Below are 27836 nucleotides of genomic sequence, written 5' to 3' on the forward strand. Positions count from 1 at the left end.
ACGGTTTGTTCTCATAAGTTGCACCAGTAAATAGCTGTGCTGGAGCCATTAAAACATTTGCAGGCTGTACATGTCAGCTGTGCCACTCCAGCACCTTGCTTGGTGCCTGTGTCACAGGACAGGAGTGGTGTTGCATCCACAAATGGGACTCGCCTCTGCACAGGGGTTAGTTAGCATTCTTTTGCTTTTCTTTTAAAAGTACGTGCAAACAAGCAGTGAGTGATGCTCACTGCCCCATGGGAGCCACTGGCATGGGCAAAAGCTGTATTTTCATTTGTGCTCCTGAAAATGGGGCAACAAGTTGATTATATCCGGTTTGCCCCAACTGTTTCCAGCGCACTTGGCTGTTCATAAAGCTGCTAGTGATATATAATGGCCATGTAGGTAATCCACTTCAAGATAAGGAAATGATTTGTAAGACAATAACAGTCTTATGCGTCGGCTTTGTTTGTTGACTAATCTCTGTCTCTCTTTCAAGGATCATTCTTTTAAACTAGTAAATGAGGATGACAGTACTTCAAATGGCAACAAGCCTGTGGCATCCACTCCAGTGCCAGGATCTCCATGGTAAGCAAATACAATTAGAGCTAATAAAAGTCATTCATCATTGCTCTTTCTCTCGCCAAACATGCATTAGTGGTCTCTACGTGGGGAAAATACACTACCCTGGATGTTAAGCAGCAGCGCTGTATTCCTTTTCCACTGTAGCTTTCCCTCATTTATCATATACTTAGCAAAAGTGAGAGCACGTTGTGTGACTGCCTCCTTGGGATCCACGAGGTAAGAGCAGTGTGTGCTGCCAGGAGCACAGTTCAGCCAGGAGCAGCTTCTAGCAGAACATGCCTGATGTTTTTTCTTTGTGATTGCCTGGGTTCTTCAGTGCTGGTCTTCTGCAGCACGGTGCTGTGCTCAGCCAGGCTCTTTAGGGCTCAGATCCTGCTGGAGCTCTCATGTATTGAGGATCCAGCATGGACAACTCTTGGATATATCAAAGGAGAAGTGCAAGACCTGTAAGAAATGCTCTTGCTTTTTAGGACCAGACCTTCTTCATCCCTTGCTTATTTGGTTGCAATAGTAGTTCTCTTGGTCTTGCAGGATTGGTGTTGCTTTGTATCTGAAAATCTGTAGAAGGTTGTGTCTCCTGCCATAGTTTCCTGATCACATTCCAATTCACTGACTTACGTTGGTAGCTGAAGCTCTCGTGGCTTTTAAATAGTTAGAAATCGCTTTTCATTTTTGGTCCTGGATGGCTGACAAGAAGGATTTTTCATCTACTGTACCCATATGCTGCGCAGTAATCAGTTTATTCTCATTGACTGATGTCTGTGGGATCTTTGGCCAAAGCACTCCACATTGATACCAGCCATTATTTCTTGTTACTATTCCATGCCATTTTACAGCTTGATGCTATGTGTGATGTCGTATCTAATCTTGGCATCAAAAATGGGATTTACGTTAATAATTTCTCTTTCTGGTAGTTGCTAATACAGGAAATAGTGCAGGGGAACCATTTGAGACTGGGTGGCAGTTCCACCTCTCCTTCAGCAGTGGCTGCTGGGTGGCTCACGGGCACCACTCTCAGAACCAAACCTGTGATGCTGAAATCTCTGAGGAGAAATCTTAAGTTTCTGAGCTTCCAGAGGATTATTTAATGACTCAGTGAATATTCATGTGAAAGACAAGGGACTGAAACCTCATCCTTGGGACCAGAAGGAAATGGCATAGTCCTCACGCCAAAAGTTATCCCCTATTCTGAGGTGAGACTTTCATCTATCAGTGGCACGACGAAACATGGAGCATGCCTGCTGGGTGTTAAATCAGAATTTACTTTTTCTATTGGTTGTTTTGTAGTTTAGAAGAAGATATGCAACACAGCTTCAACAAATCCTGCATTTACTTCAACCCGTAGGTTGGCTCCATGCTTCTGTGAGCCCCATGGTTGTTGTGACATCTCCAAGTGTATGCTGGGCTGTCATGCTGAAACAGGAGCAAGAGATCGGAGTGGGGAGGGAGATTGTGCCACTTAAAAGAAACCAAAAGGTGATTTTTCAGCTATTAGATGCTGCCAGCTCCTCTGAGCCTTGTAGGGCATTCAGCATTTGGTTCAAGAATTCACAGAACTGAACATTTGATCCTTCTATTCTTACCAGAAAAGCAAAATAGGAGAAAAAGAGCCATTCAGGAGCAGTTAGATCATATATTTAATGGCAGAAACAGTTCAAGAACATTACCAAGCCTTTCTACCTTATGAAAGAAAATAAATGTTTGTATAATCATCTTGTTCCCTTTCTCACTCTTAAACCACAGTTTCTATAAGGGAAAAATGAGCACAGCAATCTCTGCATTTCCAGTTTATGGTCTATGACTGAAACAAAATATCATGCGTCCCCTATGGATAATTGAAACTGTCATTGTACCATGGAGGAATAGGTGATATGTTACGTGGGAAAAGGGACATTAATTTTAAATTGGATGTCAAGTGATATTAGTCACAGAAGAGGCAAAAAAAGGGGCCACAAGGGAGCCTGGAGTTTCTCACTGGGGGAGGCTGCACAAAGACCTGGCACTTAACTACACTGCGGTTAATGGGCACCGTTGGTATCCATGCCAGTGGTCAGAGCAGCACTGAGCACAGCAGCCTATCAGCAGAGGCAAAACACAAATTTCCAACAGCACTGCTTCCAGTCTCAAGTCAGGTAATAGCTTGGGCCATCCCATGTATGTGGAGGAGCACTGCTGCTCCCCAACAGGGCGCTGGATTCGAGCTTCCCAGGGTTCACGTATGGCCGATTCTCCTCGCAGTACTAATTCTGCAGTATGTCTGCTTGTTCGTAATGCAAATTACAGTGAGGGGCATTTCAAAGCAGGCATTTGCTCCTGTATGGGATTGGGCCTGTGCCCTGACCGTACTTCTGATATTTAATAAAAGGGCAACAACAGCCTGCTTACATTAATCAGCCGAATCTGTCCTCTGCACCTAAATGCCAAGGGCTTTTTCCCTTCCCTCTGGGATGACTGTGGTATTTATGGGAGTGCAGAGCCTTGATTTGGAAATGTTCCTTTACAACTCCCTCTTGCTATTTCATGCAGAAGAGACTTGGGGCCAGTGGTACAGTTACAATTCTTGACCTGACTGTCAGTGTTTCTGGTAGAGCAGAGGTTTCTGTAGCTCTGAGACACAAAGTAGTGTATAAATACCTCATTATTGCCCTATAAATATGAGAGCTTTGAGAGGCTGCTTTTTGATCCAGCATGTTTGTGTATTAAAATAAACTGAAAGTTAATAAAATATTTGTCACCCGTGTTGCTGAATTCAAGCCTAAGCTCATGTGTGCTGTAAATACAAGTGAAGTCCTCAGCTGAGCTGGTACAGCTGGTTCTGCTCTCAGGTGTGGCATGGGTTTTTCACAGTGCTGCGTGCAGAGCTGGGGGCACGCATGGCACCGAGCTGCTCATGAGTTGTGCACAGCTGCCATCCCCTGCGGGCTGTCTTACATGAGTTCTTTGGGTTTGGTTTCGTGTATTGCCAAGGTGAGTGGTCACGTCTTACTTGTGGTAAATGGGAAATGTTGGGTCACCCACTTTTAGTGCTTTGCAGTGATGGACTGTTTTTCATATTTGTACTCTTCTACCCAGACCAGATTTTTTTTAAACCACTTCTGCTCCTTTCTCTGTGTAACAATCGAACATCAAAGCTCCTGCTAACAAGATTTGGCCTTTCCAAATGTTTGTGTATCAGAGACAGCATTTTCCCCTCATAGAATCAGTAAGGTTGGAAAAGCCCTTGAGATCCCCAAGCCCAACCCCAGCACACCCCCACCACTGCCCATGTCCCTCAGTGCCACATCTACCAGTGTGTGCACGTGTCTGAGCAAGTCACAGTGAACATATGCTGCTTATTAGTTTTCTTTGCCATTCAGAAAGTGCAGGCTCTGGGTCAATATTCTGCTACTTTACTTACTTATATATTCAGTGAGCTCTTGTGAGTGTACATCATGGTGGTACGGGACTTATTTTCTATATTACTGTAGCTGTTTCATAATGAACCTCAGTGCAAATAGTGCTGTCATGCAGAGACAACTATTTGAACTGAACAGGTCGATAAAATGACTTGCACAGTAGTGACTTGATCATGTTTTTGGACAGGATCCAGAGCCCCCAGTTTTGCTGTGTGTGTTCCTGCTGCAGCCATGTGCACTCCCCAGGGTGCCTGTGACGAAGAGGCACTTTAAAATATGAAACGTGTTTTCCTATGGTTTCTTTCAATGTGGACATCGCTGTGTTCTTCCTCCCCTTGCTCTCATCCCTACCATGATAGAGCAGCTTTTCTTGTGCTTCTGTGGGGCCTTTAGACCTTTCATGTTACATGGAGGGATCGCTCTGCCCAAGGTGACCTGCCTGGTGTAGAGGAACCTTGTGCAGGTGCCACTCTGTCTCATGCACGGTTAACAGCGAGATACAAGAATTAAGCTTGGAGTTAATTGCTTGGTCACAAGTGTATTTGGCATGATCTAAGCATAGTTTATCACTTGGACTAGGTGTGTAGTCTGGACTGGAGATGACCGGGTCTTCTTCTTCAACCCTACAATGCAGCTGTCGGTGTGGGAGAAGCCGGTGGACCTGAGGCACCGCGGCGACATTAACAGGATCCTCGAGGACCCTCCGCACAAGCGCAAGCTGGATGCTGCAGCAAGTAACTAACGCGCCGCGACTGTGCCTCTGTGCCAACACTGCGTGGGGTCTCTGTGTTCAGTGGAAATGGGATAACCACGATTCAGTGGCTTTCTTTGAGACTCGGTGTCAAGTACCCTGTTAAAATTGACGTTCATTAGACAGTATTTATTTTCTCTGGAGGGATGAGCTAGGGGATGGAGAGCGCTCATTACTGGCAGTAAAGAACCAGGTGGCTTCTTGTACTGGAGAAATCTGTGATGCATAAAATACATCTTGGAAGACAGTATGTTTTATTACTGTTATTTCCAAGATGTACATTATGAACGCATTACCAGTGCATTATTTAGCTATTGCACAGGAGCAGATACTCCAAAGTTAATGATTATTCAACCAAGTTGTAGAGGGGGGAAAACTCCCAATAGTAAATCTCTAATGGCTACTAAAAGGTTTGATGGAAACATAGATGCTTCAGTCTCAACATAGATCTACCAGTCCCCTTTTAAGTACTGTACTGTTGAAGGGGAAATATGTGGTGCTAACATACACCATGCTGGTCTGCAGTAAAACGTGCTAAGTGGTTCAAACTACAGCCTAAAGGAACAGCCTGGGCTGTTGGCAAGCTAAGAGTTGTTCCTCCATAACATGCTCAGTTTGCAGAGGAAGTTCCTTCATCCCCATGCCCCTTTGTTTTTCCATCTATTTACTCCACTCTCTGTTGCCTTGTTGCCCAGTCCAGATGTTGTTCCCACCGATGAGCAATCCAGCAATACCCAATACCTGTACTTGCCCATGTTCTGGTGGCCCCACATTTTTCCACCACGTAGTTCTCCAGTTGTTGGCTCCCTCTGCACTGTTACTGGGGCAGTTCCATTCAGTTTTAGTGCTTCCTCTATTCCCCGAAGCTTCATGTTGGCTTTCATACCTGGGCTGTGCCAGTAAGGTCTGCTGTTGTGGTAGTACATCCAACCATTGGAAGTACTGCTGGTCCTGGTCAGTGCTGGTGGACCTGTAAACCTTGTGCTTTATAGCAGGTTCACTGGAGAACCTCCTTCAGCTAACTGGTGGTGAGGTCTAGAAATAGAGAGGGGGGAAAATGAGACTTCCATCATTCCTTTAGAACATAATTACTGTAACTAAAAATCAAATAGCACTATGTGTCTTAAGAAATGACCCATCTTGTGCAGTCACACTGCTGGGAGCAATAGCATAGGCATTGATCCAGAGGCAGGGTTTCCAGTGAAATACTGTGGCACGAGTTGTGAGTGTGTGAGTGATAACAACTATTTATGTCATCATTACTAGCAGAAGGTTACTGAAGAAATACCACAGAGAGTGGTTTTCTATTCCTGTACTCCTTAAAATATAACATCATTACGTTTTTTTCAATACTAATTTAAATTGTCAGAGGCTTGAAATTTGCATCATTTTTTTTTCTGTATGATTTCAATAACTTCAGCTCTGTGTCTAGTAATTCCAATGCGTATCTGCTGAACTTCATTCTTCAAGAGAAAAGTAGAACATATGCTTTTCATTACTGGATATATTGAAGGAGTGATTAAGTGCTGATGAGAGAGTGCAGTACCAAAGACAAAAGCAAAGGTCATTGTTCATAGTCTCTAATGAATTACTGAGAAGAATCTAAAGGCACTGCTGATAGGTGCTGCTTCACTCCCATCCTTTATCATCTATATATTCCACCAGGATTTGATTCATGCACCAGTTTCTTTATGACCATGGTTTTCATTGCTGCTAATAGTCTTCGTCTTCCTTAATATAACTGGGACTCGTGGTTGCTCAGTATTTGAGGCAATCAGGTTATAATTAGTACATATTAGCTGCCAAGGTGGAAGAAATTATTTGTTACCATTTCTCTTAGCTAGTAATCTGATTAAATAAATAGCACAAATGAGCTGTGTGTTTGCAACAATGGCTGCCAAATGGATTTAGCTCAGTTGCCGCTGCTGTGTTTTAATTGGAGTTTTGAAATCAAAGTCACGAATAAGTTAACAGGCATAATTATTCACGGGGCATTATAGGTTATCTGCACATCATTCCACTGAAAGATCAAGTGCATTTGTAATTCAGGCATAAATGAAACATTGCTCACTTGCTCATGGTGCTGCCTCCACGCGGTGCTGATTTTGGCAGAGCTGTGAGGCAGACCCACCCTTGGTCCCAGCATCCCCCAGCCCATCCCAGCGGCTCAGTACGGTCTGAGCCCTCCAGCCATCCACTCCATCACAATTACCAACATTTCCACCCATGTATTGCAAATGACCAAATGCAGAGGAAGCCCAGAAGAGAGAGTGGCAGGGAGCAGTCGGTGCCAGTTCTTTAAAGGAAGATCCAGCTCTCCAAACCCAGGGGTGAGATTTGGAACCTGGGCCCCCGAGTGGGGTATTCATCATCAATCCTGAGGGCGGGTGCGGGCAAGGCAAGGCGGGGGAGTAGATAGGAAAGCAGAAAAAAGACTGAAGTTGAAAATGGGCATTTTCTTGGCAATTTTTTGCAAATTGATTGCCTGGGTATGCCGGTCAGGAGGTCTTGCTTATTTCAGACGGGGAAAAGAAAATTGGCATTTTAATTACAGAAATTTGCATGTTGATTCATACTCAGTCTGATAGCTATTCACAATTAGGGATGAGTTGGTCTACTCTTTTCCCACAGAAGCTGTTTAACAATTCATTGTAGCGTTCAGACAAAACTAGGCAGCCTGCTTCTTATATAGAACCATAGAATGGCCTGGGTTGCAAAGGAGCACAGTGCTCATCCAGTTCCAACCCCCTGCTGTGTGCAGGTCACCAACCAGCAGCCCAGGCTGCCCAGAGCCACATCCAGCCTGGCCTTGAATGCCTGCAGGGATGGGGCATCCACAGCCTCCTTGGGCAACCTGTGCCAGTGCCTCACCACCCTCTGGCTGAAAAACTTCCTCTTAATAGCTATCAGCATTGCTCAGCTCCCTCTTACATGTGATCTGTACATGCTGGGGCTCTGCTGAACCACAGATCAGATTTCTGTGTGTTGCCAATGGATTGGCAGCGCTTTGACGCACCTGCCAAATAGTGATGTTTTCTTTTCGTTCTGGAAAGTGAACCAAAATTCATTACATGGCTGGGATTAGTCGAATGATTTAATTAATCGGCACTAAGCCTGATAGGCCATCAGACTGTGGTGGTGCTCCGCTTTGTGATTTCATGGAGAGATTACTGTCAAGTAATATTCTTCCTCAGTGCTTTAAGTTAATTACTTGAGGTTGTGCTCGGCTGCCTCTCTCCCTCTCTGAGGTTGCAGCTGGCCTTAGCAGCGCGCTGTGAGTGAGGGTACAGACACAGTTTGTCATCTTTCACTGCTTTCCATTGCGCTGAGGTGTTCAGTGATGCTGCTGACTCTGTTCTTGTTCCATTTATTGGAGGCAGTCAGTGGTGCAAGAGGAGCAGGGAGGGTTTGGTGTCCCCGCTGTATGTGGGCTCTCACTGTTTGCTGGGAGAACTTGAGGTAGGTCAGGAATAGGCAGATAGGAATGTGGGCAGATTGTACCAAGTCCCTTTTATCTGAAAGTTATGTGGTCATTGAAAGTTGGGTTTTATAGATGTAAGAGCATCTCAGCTGTTTCACAAAAAGGAATGATACAGCCTGCTTTTCAGAGAGCTATGGTAGATCTTTTCTCAAGATGGCTACACATGGAGTTCAGCCTCAGTAGTCTTGTGGGCTTCATGGGATCATTTTTCATCATCAGTTTTTCTCTTGTGCTGTGGAAACCATGGCTTGGTAGGATAAGAGCTGTGGTTGGTGCGGAACCGAGCGCCTTCTGCATCTTCCATCATCTCTGGGAGCCACACCAAGTGCTCTCTTCTTTTGTGTCACTGCCTTCTGAATTCATTAAAGCTGAGATCTCTTCAGCTTCTATAGCTTTATGGTATTGCTATTGAACTACATTCCTCCATCCAAGTCTGTGGATTGCTTTTCTTATTCCTTTTTGCTTTGAATTGGATGTCTTGAAGAATTCAGCAAGAAAAGGTAACAGTTTCATGGAATTTGAATATATTTAAAATATGATTAAATTGATATACGTATTCTTAATGCTTCCATCTAGTGAGGAGTGCTGAGATTAAGCTCTCATTTTAGAAAACCATTCACTTTGTGTTATTCTCATAGCTACTAAATATCAAAAGCATTTGTTGCTTGCTGTGTATCTGCTCCTGATGTTCTGCCTCCAGTCCTCGTAGGCTGCAGCGTTACAGCATCTGTCTCATTCTTCCTTCTGCAGTGATGTAACGCGTGCTGTGTGCAATTGAGATAAATAGTAACGTTTGCTGAAAGCCCTGATACACTAATATACCACTAATTTCCCTCCAGCAGGGAAAGAGAGTGAAGAACAAGATTCTTACACTGAAGCTTGAAATGTCCCTATTTCTATTAGCTTCAGTGATATAAAGATTGGACTTGGACAAAAAGAGGAACTTGTAATTAGCTGATAAGTTTCAAGTACTCTGTGCAGAGAGGAGAGCAGTAAGTAGCTGAGTTGGAGCAAAGAGAGAGGAATGAAATGTTTCTTTGTGGAATTGTCTGCCCATTTATCTAATTCAAACCTAACTGCTCTATTTGTTTCTTTTTAGCAGATAAAAATGTTAGCTCTTGTTCAGGAGATGAAAACGATGATCTTAGCATCAAAATTAAGAGAAATAAGTAAGTCCTAGTGTTTATTTACCTATATTTAATGTTGGGAATCTAAACTATGGTGCTGATTAGTGCAAAGAAAATAGAAGATAACAGTATTCTCTTTTATGTTGAATGGTTGCTCCTCAGTAGAGTTTCTATGGATTTATATTATTATGTAGAAAAAATCAGATCCTTTGAGTTCAAGGCTCAAAGTATCTAAGGACTTAACACGTAATATTGAAAGTATATATTAATACTAAATATGTAGTAAGTATGTACTCTTAGTATCTATTTTGTATTTGTAAGCTTAATGTAAAATCGATGTTCAGTATAAAAGTATACTTAAGCTCCAACCCCCTGCTACAGGCAGGGCCACCAACCTCCACATTTCATGCCAGCCCAGGCTGCCCAGAGCCCCATCCAATGGCCTTGAACACCTCCAGGGATGGACGGGGCATCACAGCCTCTCTGGGCAGCTGTTCCAGCACCTCACCACTCTCATAGCAAAGAGCTTCCCCCCGACACCCAACCTCAATCTTCCCTCCCTCAACTTAAAGCCATTTTCCCTTGTCCTGCAGTTATCTCCCCTTTCAAAGAGTTGACTCCCCTCCTGTTTTTAGGCTCCCTTTAGGTACTGAAAGGCTGCAATGAGGTCACCCTACAGCCTTCTCTTCTCCAAGCTGAACAAGCTCGGCTTCCTCCCACAGCCTGTCTTTGTAGGGCTTTTTCCATTCTGTTCTATGTTGCCAGAATTTGTTTTCTTATTTTTCATTTCCATCAGGATATCCCCCTCCAGAAAATTATGTCACATGGGTCCAGCTGGGCAATGTCAGTCCAGCACAGTGCCCAAAAGGGCACAGCCTGCGGACCAACACTGTGATCCTGCACAGTGTCTGATGTATGGCATGATCATCATTTAGCAAGTGTTGGATGCTGGGAACTCTGTCATTAGTCCTGTCTTCATTTAACTTTTAGAATAAATCCCTAGACTAGGAGGAACAAGTTCACATTTGTTGTACTTGGGCAATTAGTCCCATGAAAGTCAAGGGCATTAGTCATAAAACAAACAAGCAGGATTTGGCTTGACAGCACAGCAGACTCTAAGACTTCGTCGTGATGATCCCAATTCCTCAGAAGTTTGACCTGTCACCGAAGAGCCCTGGAGTGTTTATTTTTCTGTCAGCAGAGCGTATATCCCCCAACCACCCCATGATTTCTGCAGCTGCTTTGAATTTTAAATTCTCTTTTATAACATGTAAAGATTTCCTGACATCTTGCTTTGTGCCCTGAAACAATGGCAGAATGCAGAGGTTTGTGGATGGAGCTTTAGATACTGACCTTTTGCTAAAGAAGCACGGCCTCAATGCTCGTTTCAGTGTATGAATATTAAGCTGCAGCTAATAGTCCTTGACATGTAAAATACTTGAGGGTTTTCATTTCAGACTAGAATGTAGTTATCCTGTTATCTTTTTCAATTGTGGGACTGAGACATCCCACAGCAGAGGGTGGGATAGCACCAGTAACCCATGCCTGAAGTATTCCCATTGCAGCTGTAGTTCTGTGCTCCCACGCTGCCTCCCTGCTTCCATGTGCATTTCCATGTTGATGCTGAACAGCCTGAAAAATGTTTATGTACAGGCACGTTATTCACTTCTCTTTGCAATATTAGTGGTTTGATTTTTTTGATTAAATATGACTAAAATGGGGTGATGTGCTTTCATGTTTTGTTTCAGAACACGCAGCAATTCCTATGCTGTTTTAATTATGCTCCCTCTCTGGAAGTTGTTGCCTTGGTATATGATAGGATGCTCTGACACACAATAAATCATCTGCTCTAGAGAGAGCCCCGTGCTGATGATAAGAAGCGATTGCATCAAAGTTCCAGCACAGTGCATCATAATTCAGCCAGAGGGGTCATCACACAGCTGTGTGGTAGAGCCTTCTGACTCTGTTACTTCTGTCAGTTGTCATTTCTGGTGTTCGCACTGATGTCTGTCTTCACGTTGATGTATTACACATACATCAGTAAGAACAGAACTGCTTCCACAGCCAGTGGGGGATCCAGCCCAAAGCTGGCTGCGGATCAGAGCGAGATCCTTCTGCTCTCATGGATTTTGCACAAGCCTGGTGCCAGCTCTGAGCATCTGATGAGCTGTGGGTGTCCCTGCTCACTGCACCAGGTAGCCTTTAGAGGACCTTTCCAACCTGAACAGCTCTATGATTCTGCAGTTATCTGCTGAAGAAAATTATATTGTTTATTGTAATCTCTGGCGTGAGACAAAAGCAAGTCAGGGTAATGTTCAGCATCGCTTTCAATTTCCTGAGAGAGACTGAAGGATAGAAAGGCTCTTGTGATCTGAGCTGATTGAGCAGTGTGCTGTATTTCTGCAGTTTCAGCTGGAAGAAGCTCTCTGCTCATCGTAGAAATTGGATTGGGCCTTTCATGGATCATGTTACAGGAAAACATTTGCTGTTGCAATACAAAATTCACTGTCATTCTGCAAAGGAAAACAATCTGATATCTTTGAAATCGCTAGTAATATAACATCATTTTAGGGTAAATGTAAGTGTAATGTGATTATTTGTAGAGGGAAGATAGTGTCCTAGAACTCGTGTTACATACCGATGTAATCCATTTGCTTGGAAATAAGAAAGAGTTTTCACATAGAAATTCCAAACCTAAGTATTGAACAAAACTGTATAGTAAATTGCATCATTAGCAAATGCAGTCATGCCTAATAGGAAGCTAAAAATCAAAGCAGTTCACTACCATCATCCATGCATGTACATTGTGATCGTTCCCAGATTCTTGGTCTCCCCGGAAAGCACCTTCATGTTTTATTGTGTCCACTCTGCTGAAGACATTGAGAAGGAGTAGGAAGGACCCAGAGCAGGAGTCTGAGTTCTGGCTTGAAACTAAAAGAAGGAAGATTTAGCTTAGATGGCAGGGAGGATTTCTTTCCCTAGAGGAACTGAAGTGCTGGCACTGCCTGGAGCTGTGCTGCCCCAGCTCTGGAGATGCCCCAGGCCATGGCTGGGTCCTGGGAGCCTGAGCTGGAGAGCACCCAGCTGGTGGCAGGGGTGGGACTTCGGGGGTTTTGATGTCCCTGCCAACCCAAGCATGCACCCCATGACTCTGTGATTCTATGAGCTCTTCACTGAGGATGCTCAAGGCATGCCATGACACATGAGGGACCTCCAAAAACAACATTTGCCAGAGTAGGGTGAGAATGCAGTGTTAATGGTCTCTAGCTCTGATAAAATTATGTAAGCAGTGATCTGGTGGAAAAAAACTTTGGTTCCAGTGACTGCACCAATGATGTAGGATTACAGCTGAGGAGAGCATCACCCTCACACTGCAGCAGCAGGGCCAGTGGTGCTCTAGCACATTTGTACATGGGATGGATTGCCAGGCTGTGAATATGGTTAAAAGTGCCCTCCCAAGGCTACAACTGCTGAACTGTTCTCTGTCTTGCCTTGTTAAAGAACAGAAGATTGCCAGGTCGTTGACCAGGGGAAGGCAGGCACAGAGGAGAGGAATGGGAAACCAGCAGCAGCGGAGGTCACACCGCCCCTCGAGGAGCGCATCACTCATTTCCGAGATATGCTTCTGGAGAGAGGGGTAAGGAATACATCCTTGGGTCAGCATACCTCCTTGGTGAGGGGAGAGCATTACGTCTGGCCAGTGCAGGAATCGTGGTGTGATTATGGCTTGGCATTCAAAGGAGGAATTATGGAGAGGGTGCTTTCTATTCACTGGGTAGCTTCTGTGTTTCTTTACTTTGGCTTCTCCCCAGTGCCATCCAGTGAAGTGTGGCCATTCAGAACAGAAAGCCCTTTGCTGGTGCAAAAGTAAGTCCTTATGTGTGCACCCAAAGGTGACTGCTCCTTCCGCTGGGACCCGTGGCTCAGCACTGTGCTGAGCAATGTGCTGGGAGCCCTGGCAGCCCTGCACAACCCCAGGGCTGTGTTGTGTGATGGACAAAGGATGGAAGATAGGTTGAGTGTCACCTGGCAGGCAGCACAAGGATCATGTCCAGCCTGCTAGGACATTAATGGGCATTTTGGAGGCTCGGAAGAGAAAACCTGTTTGTGTCTCTGGCCTTCCATGGCTGTCCTTGGACCTGCTGGGAAGACCGTGTGGTCCCAGGACCATTTCCCTTGGCCATTTCTCTTACTATTTTCCCAGGGTCTGAACAAGGTTATGAGCAGCTAGATGGAGCATAAACTCAATTTACAGATAGAGTCCATCAGCACTGTAAGCCTCATGACCAAAAGAGAAATACGAGTCACAGATCACAGTAACAGCATCCTGTTACCGGTTTTGTAAAGAGCTTCAGCCTGACTTTTATTTTCTGCCATAGCACTCATAAACCTGAGTCCAACTGCCCCTCTAAAGGTTACCATCAGCAATACAGCTGCTTTTAAATATAAAATCGCCAGTGCAAAATTTTTGTCTCCCAGTGCCCCTTCATTTTCAAGGAAGCAGGAACGGATTTAATAAAGGTAGTACGCTTCAGCCCTATGCCTGCAAATGGAAATGTGTGTGTAGTGCAGTTGTGCGTGCAGATTCTATAACTTCATCCAACGCTCTTCAAATACACATTGCATAGAAGCTTATGTAACTTCTGCGAAGAAAAAAGAATCACAAGTGTGTGCTGTTAGCCAGTAAAGCTGTAGAAGTTATCACTGTTAGTCAGCAGACTTCACAGGTTCAGAAGTTCAACAGTAAATTACCTCCACACCATTCACACTTTTATTCATGCATTTTGTTATTTATGCTTAAAAACCACAGAAATGCCATAAGGGAATACAGCTTGAAGGCTCCCGCTGACATACTTTAAGTCAGGGGACCATAAGTCAAAATTTAGAGGTATTGGGATTATTTGGTAACAGGATTCAATCGTTTCCAGATTAAGACTCTGCCTTGCTCATCAAAATAAGAACTGCAGTGAATTTGCTGTTTATTTTTGCTATTATTTACAAATATGTACGTAATAGGATTCTTTGCTTTTACCCAGAGTCTTTCGGGGTGGTCTGACAAGGCGCTGGGTGGGATCAGCTGGCATCTCCCGCAGTGACTGAGGCCACTCTTCTTTGAGCCTGGTTGCTGGAATGGCTGCCTGCTGCCATTTCCTTGTCATGTTGGTTTTTCTCGAGAAGGCTCTTGGCAGCATTACAAAGAGCTTGAACTAGATGGAGTTTTTCAGCGTTGTTATGAATCCTCACACTTAAAATGTTTCAGTAAAAGAATATTGCTTGTAAAATTAAAAATAAGATGTGATTTTGGCGCAGCGCTGATGCGAGGTGGCAGCGCTATTCCCAAGTCTATGGCAAGTTTTCCCATGTAAAAATGCAATCTCTGATGCAGTCCTTGTGGAAGTTCTGCAGTTTCCACAAAGTCCTGAGGACAAATTGCAGCCTCTGCAGACAGCCATGGGGTTCACGTGTCCAAGTTAAATAACCTTGCTGGGTTGGATGTGGCTCTGGGCAGCCTGGTCATCCTTTTCAACTCAGGCCATTCTATGATCTTCCCCTTTCTGGGGAAGACTTCTGTTTTCTAGGATGTCCGTGCAATAAAACTGTAAAAGGATATGAATTCAAAATGCTATTGCCACCCAGATTTTGTTTCCTTAATATGAGTAAGCATAAAAGTGAGGGCCTTTAACCTCTGCCATCTTGCATCAAAGTAATTCTCAATCTCAGCACATGGCACAGAACAACAGGAAAACAGACTGGATTGTTTCATTGTTGTTTCTCTGCAGCCTATTTTTCTTCCCATTTTTCAGACAACCCAGACTGCAACTGGAAGGACCATTAACCCCTTCCAATGTGAGTTGGGGTGGGGGCTGGCAGGCAGGGCTGTGCCACTTGGTGTGTGTCTGCTGTGAGCATCACTCTGCTTGGGTCAGCGTCTGCCTCAGGCTGGGAAGCCTTTGTTGATGAAGATAAATGCACCTGCTGGAAATAGCAAGCACTTCACTTTTCTCTTCTTATCAATCTTTTCATCAAAGCCAAATTCTCAATGTGCTACCGTAGCTGGGCTTCCAAAGAGAAGGAAAAAATAAAACCAGCTATTCAGATAGGTATCCTTTCACTTCTAGATATACTTCTCCAACTCAGTACATGGCATTTTCATGAGATTTTTCACTGCACTCTGAACTCAGATTAAAAAGCAGGAGATCTGAACTGGGAAACAGAGGGAAGCTCAGTTCTCCATTGCTCTCTTTCTGGGCTGGTATTGGGCTTCAGAGGTCCTTCTGTAATCTGGGAAGAACCCCCCCCCACGTCATGATGTGTTCCTGGATGAGGGAGGACAATGCAGCACTTGTGGAGAGATGGGTCAGAATGTGAACATATGTCTGCAGAGCTCCAAAATGAAGTGTGCGTACCTACAAGTAAATTGCAAACGTCTGCAACCAGCAGTTCTTTCAGGTGTGTGCCTGCAGTCTGTGAAAGCCAACGGATACTGAAGGAACAGCCATAAAAGCAACGATTAAATTACACATTTGCCTGAGTTTAACCAGCGCTGATTTTAAACTAGTTAAACTGAGTTTAACTAGGTTGATTTGGCCCTTGTACTGGGAGCAGAGGGGAATGTCCAGCAGCAACATTCCTGAAAGGAATTGCTCCCTCTGACCTCTGTAAAGCAGCAGAAAATGCTTGCCTCAAGCTGCAGCTGTGGGCATGGGGGCTGCGTCACAAGAAGATGACATTTGGAGCAGGCTTTGCCAGACCTGCAGTGCGTGGGTAGGGTCTGGTTTCAGCCTAACTCAACCTCACAACTTAAGGAAGAACACCTGTGCCACTGGTGGTTTTTCAGCACATGGTAGCTGCGTAATGTCCTCGCCCTAATTAAAATGGAATGTGGGGTGCACATTGCTACTCTCCTTTATTTGCCCTGCAGATACCGGCTGCAATGATGCACCACCTGCACAAATCTTCCTGGCTGAGGTCTGTAGCTCCCCCTCTCTGGCCCCAGGCGCTTGTTCCCATGGCAGCTTCCAGTAGACCTTCTCCAAGCAGTGCTGTGCCCCTTGCCTCAGCAGCCAGCCCCAACCCCAGCCCCAGCCCATCTCCCACCCCAGCACCAGCGCTTGCTGCTCCACTTCAACCTACTTGGCATCACGAAAGCCTTCGTGTCTGATTGTTAATTAGACTACTTTAATTATACTCCATATACTTAATTCTTTTTTCTTCGTAAATTTACTCCTCTTTGCAATTAGATGGAGTGATTGGAGTATTTTATCTTATGAAGGAGTTTTCTGTAGCAAACTAATTAACAGTGATTTTGTCTGAGATACCAGGATCAGGCTGGGGATCTCTGCCTCACACTTTTTAGGGAACATCATTCCATAAAATTACCAGGGCTGATGAGTGCCATGGCCCTGCTCAGTTTGGGGTGGTCCTTACAGCTCACCACCTTGAGGGGCTTCCTCAGAACATGGAAGAACTTCTGTGAGTGTGGCGTTGTCATTTTGCATTGCAGAAGGTCTATAAATGGTGCAGTGATCTTGGGTGCACATCCAGGGTACCACTGCTGAGGGCTGAATTCAGTAGAAAGAGGTGGAAGCCTCAGAATGCAGATGGTGACACCTACCCCCTTGGATGAAAGTGGTAAATTTGATAAGATAATGTGATATTTTGATGTATATCACTGTTAGCTCTTCAGTACGTGTGTGCATTGACAGCTTCATTTGGGTGAGTAGTTAAATTTTGCAAGAGAGGGGAGCTAAAGCTGATGTACCTAATTAAATGGAAATTGATACTTGTGTCTTAAAAAGCGGGTAATGAAATGGGCATTTCCCTTTCTGCTGCAGATTCTTTCCATCAAAAAAAGTAGAATTAGTGTCTTCCAGATACTCACTGAGATGTCCTAGGGCAAATCAATACTAATGGCATGGGTGCAACCAGATCATTGCCAGAAACAGATTGAAATGCAACTTCTAACTGCTCTGAGGCATCTTGAGAGGGTTCATTAACTTTCTGAACTACACTTTCGTCTCACCTTGGAACATTTCCTTGTTTTCAATCCTTACTAAAATTCTTTATTGCAACTGTGTTTGTATACTTCACAGGTTTCAGCGTTTTCCACATGGGAAAAAGAGTTACACAAAATAGTGTTTGACCCACGATACCTTCTGCTAAATTCGGAGGAACGTAAGCAGGTGAGCATTATCCTGGTGTAGCTTCTGGATGGTGGCAAACATTTCCCAAATTAACTGTAAGAAACAAGTAATTGTCTTGGTAGGATAAAAGGAGCTGCATACAACTGACATTTCTTCTTGGAGTTGTGGCTTTTGACACAGGCTGTGCTCCCAGAGAGGTGTTGCCACCCTTTGGAAAGCAAATGGCAACAAGTCAGTCAGCCCATAGAGAAGAGCTGCAGCCTCTTAGGTTGTAGGAACGAGTTCCACTGGTGTCTGGGGCTCTGCTCTAGGAAGTCTGATGGCCACAAGCTAATGTTTGCTCTCTGATTCCTGCTGCATATTGTGGGGAGGGCGCTTTCTTTTTATTACTTAGGAAAATTTTCTATGAATTTGGCACTATCTATAGGTATATTTTGCAGTAACTAAGTAGATGGGGCACATTGGCTGTGCTTGTACCTATTTGAATGGGCAAGCAACAGGGGGAAGCAGAGATTATTCTGCCCTGTTTACTTGGGCATTAGCTATCAGAAAGGAACTAAAAGGACTCCAGGGCTGTAGATTAGACTAAAAAAATTAGGAGAGATGCAGGGATGTGGCAGGGAAGGGGAACTCTTTTACACTATGGTCATTCATTTTCTTCACCAGTTCTTTGTCATCCTGGAAAAGAAAGAATTTTAAATGTGGAATGATCTGTTTTTGAAATAACATGATGAATAATGTTCTTCTTATGTCTTTTCCATTGCACTGGGGCTCCTATTGTCTTGTGGTTTCTCCAGAGAGCCTGCTGCAGTTATTTGCTGAGGGCCTGGGCACATACATCTTCATTTACTGCCTTTCCAATATTTTCTTTCCTAAAAAAAAAAAAAGTGAAATAAAATAATAATGAAATACGGGAATGAAAATGTGAACAAAACCGCTAGAGTGGAAAATACTGCTAAAGAAGAGGCTAAGCAAAGAGCCTTCATCTTATTTCAGGGAATCAGCAAGGACAAAACCTAGACCTCGATCAGTCGATCGAGATACATTCTTCTTCTACTTTATCAGCCACAGAGATGATGTAATAAAAACACATGATGAATGCACATTATGTGATATGGAGCTTTGCTTGAAGCACCATGGACTCGTCTGCAAGGTGCAGTCAGTGCTGGCAGAGGGGCTGAGTGCTGGTGCTGGCAGTGAGCAAGCTGGGCTGCCAGCTGTGGAGGAAGAGGATAAGCATTGAGTGTGCTTCGACTAGCCACGGCCCAGGAGAATTCAGCTCAGGAGGATGTGCCATGTATTTAATCTATTTTCGCTACTAAACTTGAAGTTAAGAGTTCTAGACGTTCCCCGTGAGTGCTTCCCTTTAATTAGACCTCTTTTTCCTCTGGGAAGTGGTTGAAGAAGAAAGGTAGGCTTGGGCAAGGCTAGATGTCTGATTTAATGAAATACTTACTGAAGTACAGCCTAAATCAGTAGAAGACATCATTTAGATACATGGAAACGTTTATAGTGCAGATGCTGCCTGTGGCCCACATAGCGAGCGTCTTGAGTGCTTTGTAAGTTACAGCAATGAATTAATATCGGAGGTGCTTAGGGATGAAAGCTGGCTCAGAGAAGGGTGAGGAGTGAGTAGTGAGCGTGTGCCAGAGCACAGCTGGCCCAGCCCAGCCCTCTGTTGCCTGCCATCAGCAGGGCAGGGGCAGCAAGATGCAGGGGCAGAGCAGGGCTTGGGGGGGGTTTCCTCCTGCCATTGGCTGCCGTGCCCTTGCACAGCCTGAGGAGCATAATGATCTGCTATTGAGTATTTGTTAAGCACTGGAAGAGGCAGCCCAGGGAGGTGGCTGAGTCACCGTCCCTGGATGTGTTTAAAAACCATTCGGATGTGGTGCTCAGGGCCATGATTTAGAGGAAGGTTGTTAGAGTTAGGGTAGGATGGTTAGGTTGTGGTTGGACTTGATGGGCTTTAAGGTCTTTTCCAACCTGAGCAATTCTATGATTCTGTGATTTACAATAGATTGATCCACTCGCTGACTGATACTCTCTGAAGGGTTACAAGCATTGAAGGATGCTGCTGTGTTTAAGTATGGGGACAGTGAAGGGTAAAGAGGCAACTCTATTAGGTAATGAGCTAGCACTTAGCTTTGATTTATTACCATTGTAATATCTTTGCTGATAATGGAAAGGCAAGCAGTAACAGTTCTCATGTTTTCTTTATTTCCTTTTCCTGCCTTCTCTCATATTCAGATAATGCAGTTGGATACGATACTATATATTTAGATTTCCTGTGTTGTCACTTCTTGCATGGCCATTGTTGATGTTTATTTTCAGGTGCCATTTCTTCCCCTTGCAACATACCATACCAAATGTGTTTTGCAGTTCAGATGCTTAGGCTGGCCTGAAATGTAGATTTGCACCTGTGCATCCCCCCGGCTGATGAGAAAGCAACCTGGTAGTAACCACAGTAATCATCTGTGATGTGTATAATCTGTGGTGGAAAGAAATGGATGGTGACTACGGAAAGCCAATAGCATTCTGCAGAGCAGCTCAGTGTGCAACATTCTGTAGAGCACAAGGCCAGCAGGATTGGAGTTTTGGTACTTAAAGATGTGATTAAAGGAGGTGGCTGAGATTTTAGACATGGAGCCTTTCCAAGATGCCCATAATCCACTGCTGAGCGCCGCGATGCGTGTTTAGCTGCCAGATGCTGTTGGAGGAAGGTTGTTCGATCTTTCAATAATGTTCAAAATTTGGGTCCATGTGTGCAGAGAGCCATGGGTAAACTCATGGCTTTTGGCAGCTGAACTGAAAGGTCTTTGGGCTTTTTTTGGGGGTAACCTGCAAAATATCGATGGTTAGCAGATAGACATTTTCAGGAATGAGAGCAAGCTGGGAAAGATGTGAGGTCTAAACTAAGTACGTGCAAAGTACAGATACAAGGTGGAAACAAAAAATAATGCTATAGGAAGAAAAATGTGAGCATGACACTGAAGTAAGGAAGCCTAGATTTGTGTTTTACTGAACGATTGAGTGAAGTATTATCTGTGCAATGATTGCCTTTCTCCAGTTGTGTGTTTCCTGACCACATGTGCTCAGCGTTCCTTGAAACAGATTCAGCTGCATTTCAGTCAGCAGATACTGGGGGCAGATAGGAGCTGTGGTTCTTGGGATCGACAGCCCTTCAGTGAAGCATGAATGCCACAAAGCCTTTATTAGTAAATACTACATCATTTTTCCTTATTTTGAAAGATATTTGAACAGTTTGTCAAGACCAGGATAAGAGAAGAGTACAAAGAAAAGAAGAACAAATTGTTGTTAGCCAAAGAAGAATTTAAAAAGCTCCTCGAAGAATCCAAGCTATCACCAAGGTATGGCATTGCTGTATGAAGATTTGTTAAGATAAAATTTCTAATTTAGTCTGTGCTTATCAGTCCTGGAACGCTGTAGAACAGAATGCACTCTTCATGGCAAGGTTTTACATCTATTGTTACAGTACTGTGCTGACAAATCTTTACTAACATTTTGTAGCACTTAGTCTATTTCACTGCGAATATTACTGAGAATGAGAACATACTTTTCCTCTCTGTTCCTTTTCTTTTTTCTCTCTTTCACTTTGAGTGTGTAATATTTTGCATAACATGCGTATTTTATGTGCATATATATGGTAGAATTATGTGGCACAGGTGTTCTCCCTCCTGATGATACGCTCCTTCCAAATATTGGAATGCCACAATGAGGTCTCCCTGGAGCCTTCTCTTCTCCAAGCTAAACAATCTCATTTCTCTCAACCGTTCTTCATAGGAGAGGTGCTCCAGCCCTCTGATCATCTTACTGGTCCTCCTCTGGACCTGCACCAAGCGCTCCATGGAAACTCACCTTGGCCGTAACCCCTAGCTTGATTTTGATGTGTGGTAAAGATAAGCAGGCAGGTCTGTTCCCACAAGGCTGTTATGAGTCTGCACAGTGCTTAAAGCCAACAAGAAATACTGCAGCATTCATACGATACATCCGTCATTAACCATAGCGCTGTGAACACAAAATTGAGATAGAAACCATTGCTAGAACAATGCACCTGTGAGATTTTAAAGCCCAGGGGTTGAAGCGTAAGCAGGGAGCTGGTGGGTTGTAGGCTGGGCTACCAGCAGCACTTGTGCTCTCGGTGCAGGGTCTGTGCTCAGCACCTGGGTTTGGCCATGGCATCCTGCTGCTTCCAGCTGACGCGTGGCCATGCCTCTCCTACAAGCCACATCTGCAAGTCTGCAGCTTTCAAATCTCTGTCTTTTCTGCAGAACGACATTCAAAGAGTTTGCAGAGAAATATGGCAGGGATCAGAGGTTCCGCCTGGTTCAGAAGAAGAAGGACCAAGAGCATTTTTTCAATCAGTTCATACTTATCCTTAAAAAGAGAGACAAAGAAAACAGGATAAGGCTACGGAAAATGAGATAAAAGTGCTTGGAGCTGGCAATGAGCACAGAAGCTAAAGCAGGGACTGCAGGAAGGACCCCAAGTGAAGGTGAAAGCAAAGGCTGACCTCGCAGCAGCGGAAGGACGGAGTGCATATCCCTGAGAAAAACTTTCTCTGAATGGTGTTTGTTGAACACACGGAGCATTTGTGAAGGTTGTTCTGCAGGAATCTGAAGGATATTTGTTCCCAAGGAATTAATGTTTCATATTGAAGCTCTCTTTTGTACAACATCCAGAGTTTGATGCATTTCTAATCGCCGTGATATGTCAATCCCTTAATTGTTTTAATTATGCAAATTACTTGTAATACACACAAATTATGAATCCGGTGCAGATTTGTAATTAAGCAGAAACAGATGCCATCCATAACAATCTCAAGATATTTTGATCATTTCGCAATCTTTTGGCAACTTTCTGCATTAGCACAAACTGTTCGGAGGTGCAGCGGGATGCAGGGATCCATTGCCGCGTTCACATGTCTGTGTCCAGTTCTCTGAGTAGTACTATTAAATATTAATCGTTAATCTTAGTGAAGAGTGTGAAAACCCTGGCCAGTGTTCCATAGGAAACTCTCCTTTCCAGAAATAGCTTTCCTGATCCCATGGGTGGTGCTTCGGGCTGATAGCAGCACTGCTCTGTCGGAGTTCCGTAAAGGCGTTCTTTTGTACAACCATCGCGGTCTGAGTTACGTTCCTGTATGTGGAAAGTCTGCATGAGATTTTTCTCATCATCTTTGTATAAATTAAATATTTTACTTTTTTAATTAATAAATATTTTAAGCCGATTTTGGGGGTTTTTTTTGTTTCTTTGTTTTTGTTTTTTTTAAGTTTCTACATTTTTGGAAATGCCCGATGAAGCAGCGCTGGTCTCACAGTTCTGACTGGAGAGGTACAACACTGATTGCTCCTGGGGCTCCTGCTTCACATGCACATTTCCACTGAAGCCAGCTGCACTCATGAGCAGACTGAGAGCACATGGCGTGTGACACTGAGGATACCAGCAACAAACAACAAAACTGCTTGAGGTTTCAAATGGCAGACTGGCTTGCTGGGAGTGTGGTATTGATCTCTGTGGCAAGCCTCATCATTGGTACCTGCAAAAGGAGAGCAGCTGTGGCAGCAGGGGACAACTGCCTGCAGCTGCTGCTCGGGGCCCAGGTTGCTGTGGGTGGGGAGGCAGAAGGGCCCTGATCAGTGTCACAGAGCAAACCTGTGGCAGCAACAAGGGGCTGGGCTAAAAATGGGTTTGAAAACATATCAGCAGAAACAGGCTCAGCTGCTTGCAGGAGGAAGATGCTAGTGCTGATAGAACTGCTTAAAGGCTGGGTTTCTTGGACCAGAAGAGCCCTTATCAAAATGAAAAGATTCCTATGGTATTGCATACATTCAGAACCTCTGTATTTCAGGAAGCAGATCCTGGTCTGCTCTGTTGAAAGAGTCCCAGAAAATAAACTTGAGCTCTTTGGGTGGGGAAAAAAAGAAAAGCAAAAAAAAAAAAAGCAGGAAGTTGTTCCTCCAGCCCATCAACCCATTCCTCCTCGTTCTGCAGCAGCCTCAGCCATAACCACTGAGTGGTTCTGGGTCTGTGCTGCAGCCCTGAGGGCTCAGAGCCTGGACACTGCATGTCCCTTGTCCACGTTTTGCAGCAGGAAAGGCTTCCAGTGAGAGCCCTGCTTTGAGTCTGTGATGTCAGAGCCCATGTGGGTGTGGAAAGCTATGGTTTCTCTTCTCAGCTTAAAACTTTATATATTGAAATACTCCACAAGTTTGGTGAGTGCTGCCTGCTGTTGGTGCAGGACAGCCTGCAGGCAGTGCTACACCTGGCAGTGGCTCTGCTGCCTTCCAGGCATCTCCCCTTGCTCTGCATCACCCTTGGTGTTCTCCGTGGTGGTTCAGGCTCCTTTTTCTCAGGTAAGTCTCTTTATATAGAGCTATATATATTCTTTTCCTGGATACGTCATCTCATTCTTCAGACTTCAAAGAAAAGAAAGTTGTGAAGCACTGATTGGTTTTTGGATCAACCAGGAGTGCAGAGAGGTTTGGGTGGGTTTTACTTTTGTTTCTTGTCTATTTATTTTTATTTTTTTTTCCTGCTTTTTGGCTTCCCAGCAAGGATGAGCATGCCTGGGTGCAGGCTGAGTGGCTGAGTGATGGTAGAAATCATTTTGTTTTCCCTTCCTAAGTAGTCTGTAGCTCATTTATTTTTTAAAAACTTAGTTCTTCCTATTGTGATACCTTCACTTGCCTTACTTTGGTGAATATTACTTTCCTCCCATCCCTCTGGGACCACATTTCTGTATTGCTGTGATCACTGTTCAGAGAGTTAATCTCTAACATAAGCGAGGAGAAGTCAAAGAAATGAAAACAAATGATGGCATCATTCCCTAGAGACAGTAGGTTTACTTGTCTGGGTTCATAGCAAGATGCTCTGGGTTTGCCTCTGTGAGCAATTTAACTTGATTTATCTCTCCAACCACCAGTGAAATACCTCTATATTGTATTTCTCCAGTAGTGGCCGTGGCACCCGGAGTTGTTGCCTCTCTATGTGCTTTTCATAATGAATGCAGTTCTGGCATTATTTGTCTGAGTGGTTGTGTACTCTGACAGTTTGTCATGATTCCCTTCCATTTACTTCAGGTGGTTGTATTTAATAATGCCTTTGCTTTGGGGAGGAAAGAAAAGCAGAGCAGCTGCTAGAAATATGGCAGAAAAACAGTTGTTTTTCACAAACAGGGCTGAGTTTTTCTTTTCCCTGGGTCTTCATAGACAGGTCTGAAAAAAATTTGGAGCATTTAACTCTGAAGACTTTTGTGGAAAATTAACTGGGGGTGGAAACCAGGATCCTCAGGGTGATCCTGGCCGAATGCTTTACTGCCATCAGCTGCACTGTTCTCCGCGTTGGTAGCGGGTAGAACTTGGCTCTGGGAGTTACAGCATCCAAAATGTGCAGTGTTGCCATGTGCCCACTGAAGGCCCTTTTATACCTGCTGAGATTCAATATAGATGTGCTTTAATGCCAGAAATGAAAAAAGTGTTTGCAGAATAAGTGGTAACTGCTGATGGCTGGGAACACGGCGAGGTGCTCAGGCAGAACTCTGCAGCGGGCTGTCCCTGCCCATGGGGATGTTATGATGCACTCTGGGGCACAGGGTGGGGTGTAGGATGAGAAGCGATGGCCTCACATTGCACCAGGGAGGGTCAGGATGGTATCACAGCAATGTCTGCTCCAGAGAGTGGCGCTGGCACAGCTGCCCAGGGTGGGCAGTGTCCATCCATGGAGGCGTTCAGAGCTGCAGGGATGTGGCACTGAGGGACGTGGGCTGTGGGCATGGTGGGGGTCTCAGAGGGCTTTTCCAGCATTAATGGTTCTGTGATTCTGTGTGTGTGGATGTGGAGATGAAGGAGGGGGATGTCTGATAATGCAGCAACCCACCTCCAGCACTAGGGGCACTGCAATCACCAACTTGGCCAAATGCACACGACATCTAGAGCACCATGTTTAATTAAAAAAAAAAAAAAAATCTAATAAATCTCCTAATAACAGACCATTTAAAATTAACACACAAATAAAAATGTTTTCTTGAAGTTCCTGCTGGCTTCAGCAGAATCAGTCTTCTCCCTTTGGGTCACAACTGCTTAAATTACTGGGAAATAGCACAGAAAGCATCACTGTGATCCCTCAACTCCCTCCAGGAGAGCAGCCTGCTTGCTGTGGAATGTCCACACCTTAGCCCTTCCATGTTACCTATATATTAACCTGCATAATATTTGTGGTCTGAGTGCAATAGATGGGCTACAGGAACTGCAGGCATGAATTAGTCCCCAAGTGACCCCCTATGTCCTGTCCCCTCTACCTGCAGGTCACAGCCTCTACCTACAGGGCACCCCCAGGCTGAGTGCCATCAGCATTGCTGCAAGGCCCTGCCGATTGCTGCCAAGTTTGGCTTGCATTGGGTGAAGCCAAATGCCTTTGTTTGTTTGTTTGCTTTCCTCCTTTTCCTACTTTGAAGAGAAAATGTGTTTCCTGGCATCACAAGAAAGCGGTGCTCCTGCTCGGAATGAGCACTGCATGAGAAACAAGGATGTGTTTAGCTTAAAAGAGCATTCCTAATGAAGTCCTTTCACATCTGAAGAGGCTGCAGTTGTGTGCGCAGCAGGATGAGCTTTTGAGGCTGTATTTGTTTGTGTGAGAAATAATGTTACATTAATCTGTGGTGGTTTTCCTCCAAAAAGAATAAAATGTTGACTTAACGCAAACAATGTAGTCAACTGGATGTTGATCCTCCCAACCTGCATAGATCTTCTTACAAACCATGAGCAGCTTTTGTGTTAAAATCAGAATGTTTGCTCCAGAACCATCAGGCTGGCTGCAGGGTTACAAAATATGGGAAACGTTTCCCTTTGCTTTGCAGGATGAGTGCTGTGTGGTGGGAAACTGCAAAATGGAGAAAACACCAAAGTGAGAAGGAGGTGGCACTGCTACAGGCTGGCTTTGGCTGCCGCTTCTTTCTGCTCTGATGCTGTCTTATAATCCTACAGGAGATTAGGGAAATGTAAGTCATTCATAAGGTTTTTGTAAGTGGCCTAAGGTGAAATGGAGGCCTTAATTAAAACGTGTTATTTACTGATCACTGGAGGGTTCTCTCGTCTGTTCCATTTCCTCATTTAATGCCTTCCTGTTTGAATCATCATCCTGCTCTGCCCTGGGAAGCAGCACAGCTCCCTGGCAATGAACACCTGCAGCGCTGCTCCTTGGAGGAAACGTTGTTCCTGATGCCCAACCTGACCCTTCCCAGCACAGTGTGAGGCCGTTCTCTCTTGTCCTATTGATGCTACCCAGGGCCGAGGCTGACCCCCTCCTCCACCCCCAAAAACCTCCTGTCAGGAGCTGTGGGGGTGATGTGGTCTTTCCTGAGCCCCCTCTGGTCCAGACTGACCCACCCAGATGTTAGTGTTGTTTTGATGATGCATACGTTTGGCAACAGTCATCAGATTTCCAACAAAATGAATAAGCAGGCAAAGCAAAACAACCTGTAGAAGCTGTGCTGGCCGATGCCCACGGTGCCCTCAAAGCCATGGCTTGGTGGCCACTCAGCTCCCTTTGGCAGCAGTGGCAGAAGCGTGTGGTTTTCACATGGTTTTTATTCCTATTTCCATAAGCAGACACTTATTCTGACTGCTTTCCTACATATATGTACATTCTGAAATAGCCTCAGCTGCTAGCAAGTAATGGTAATTACCAAACCCATGTGTTGGGTTGATAGGTGGAGCCTGACATCTGCTTTATAGCAAATGAGTAATCAATGCATGCACCTACACGTAAATATGGTGACACTGCTCCAAAATGATGTCCATGCAGACATGTCAGTGCAGTGACACCACTCCAGTGCCCAGCCAGAGCCCTTCTGTGTCCCCGTGCTGCCCTCAGCACCACAAAGCTCATGTGCCCTATTGGTTCTGCAGGCTGGGGCTGTGCCGTTCAGCTCCTTTAACTGATCATTTTGGCCTGGGGAAATATTAAAATGAAAAAAGGAAGAAGTGTGTACTTAGTTCTGAAGCTGCTGGCTGCCAACCGTGTGTGGTTTCACTGAGCAAATCCCTGCTGCTGCTGCACCCCATAGTTTGTGTGCCATGAGGCTGCTGGAGCCTCAGGCTCAGAGCCGAGCTGGCCTGGAGGAAGGGATGGGGCAGCAAAGCAGCTCCTATGATGGGAGCACTACAGGGCAGCCTGGTGTAATTTCCCATTGGGTCAACTTTCCTCATCGCTCTTCTTTCTGCCTTATGTCGTGATTAAAGGGGAAGCATTCAGTTAGCAGAGGCTTTCAAAGGGTAATTAAGCAGAGCTGGGGAAATAACAATCCCATTTAACAAGCAAGGTCTTTCTACATCCTTTCCACCCCCCCACCCCCCC

The 27836-nt window shown here is 44.7% G+C and overlaps 1 protein-coding gene across 1 annotated transcript in view; it reads left to right on the forward strand.

Annotated features, from left to right (window-relative positions):
- Positions 1-21944, forward strand: part of TCERG1L (transcription elongation regulator 1 like) — a 62660-nt gene extending 40716 nt beyond the window's left edge. Inside the window, exons 7-13 of the mRNA XM_042818689.1 lie at positions 479-567; positions 4539-4693; positions 9291-9360; positions 12820-12955; positions 17412-17501; positions 20712-20830; positions 21752-21944. Of these exons, the coding sequence (XP_042674623.1) occupies positions 479-567; positions 4539-4693; positions 9291-9360; positions 12820-12955; positions 17412-17501; positions 20712-20830; positions 21752-21908 (816 nt within the window). The 3' untranslated portion in view covers positions 21909-21944. The remainder of the gene's footprint in view (positions 1-478; positions 568-4538; positions 4694-9290; positions 9361-12819; positions 12956-17411; positions 17502-20711; positions 20831-21751) is intronic.
- The last annotated feature ends 5892 nt before the right edge of the window (positions 21945-27836 follow it).

Source organism: Centrocercus urophasianus, unplaced genomic scaffold (genome assembly GCF_019232065.1).
Source record: "Centrocercus urophasianus isolate 14NV4802_14NV808 unplaced genomic scaffold, USGS_Curo_1.0 seq_17, whole genome shotgun sequence".
NCBI lineage: Eukaryota > Metazoa > Chordata > Aves > Galliformes > Phasianidae > Centrocercus > Centrocercus urophasianus.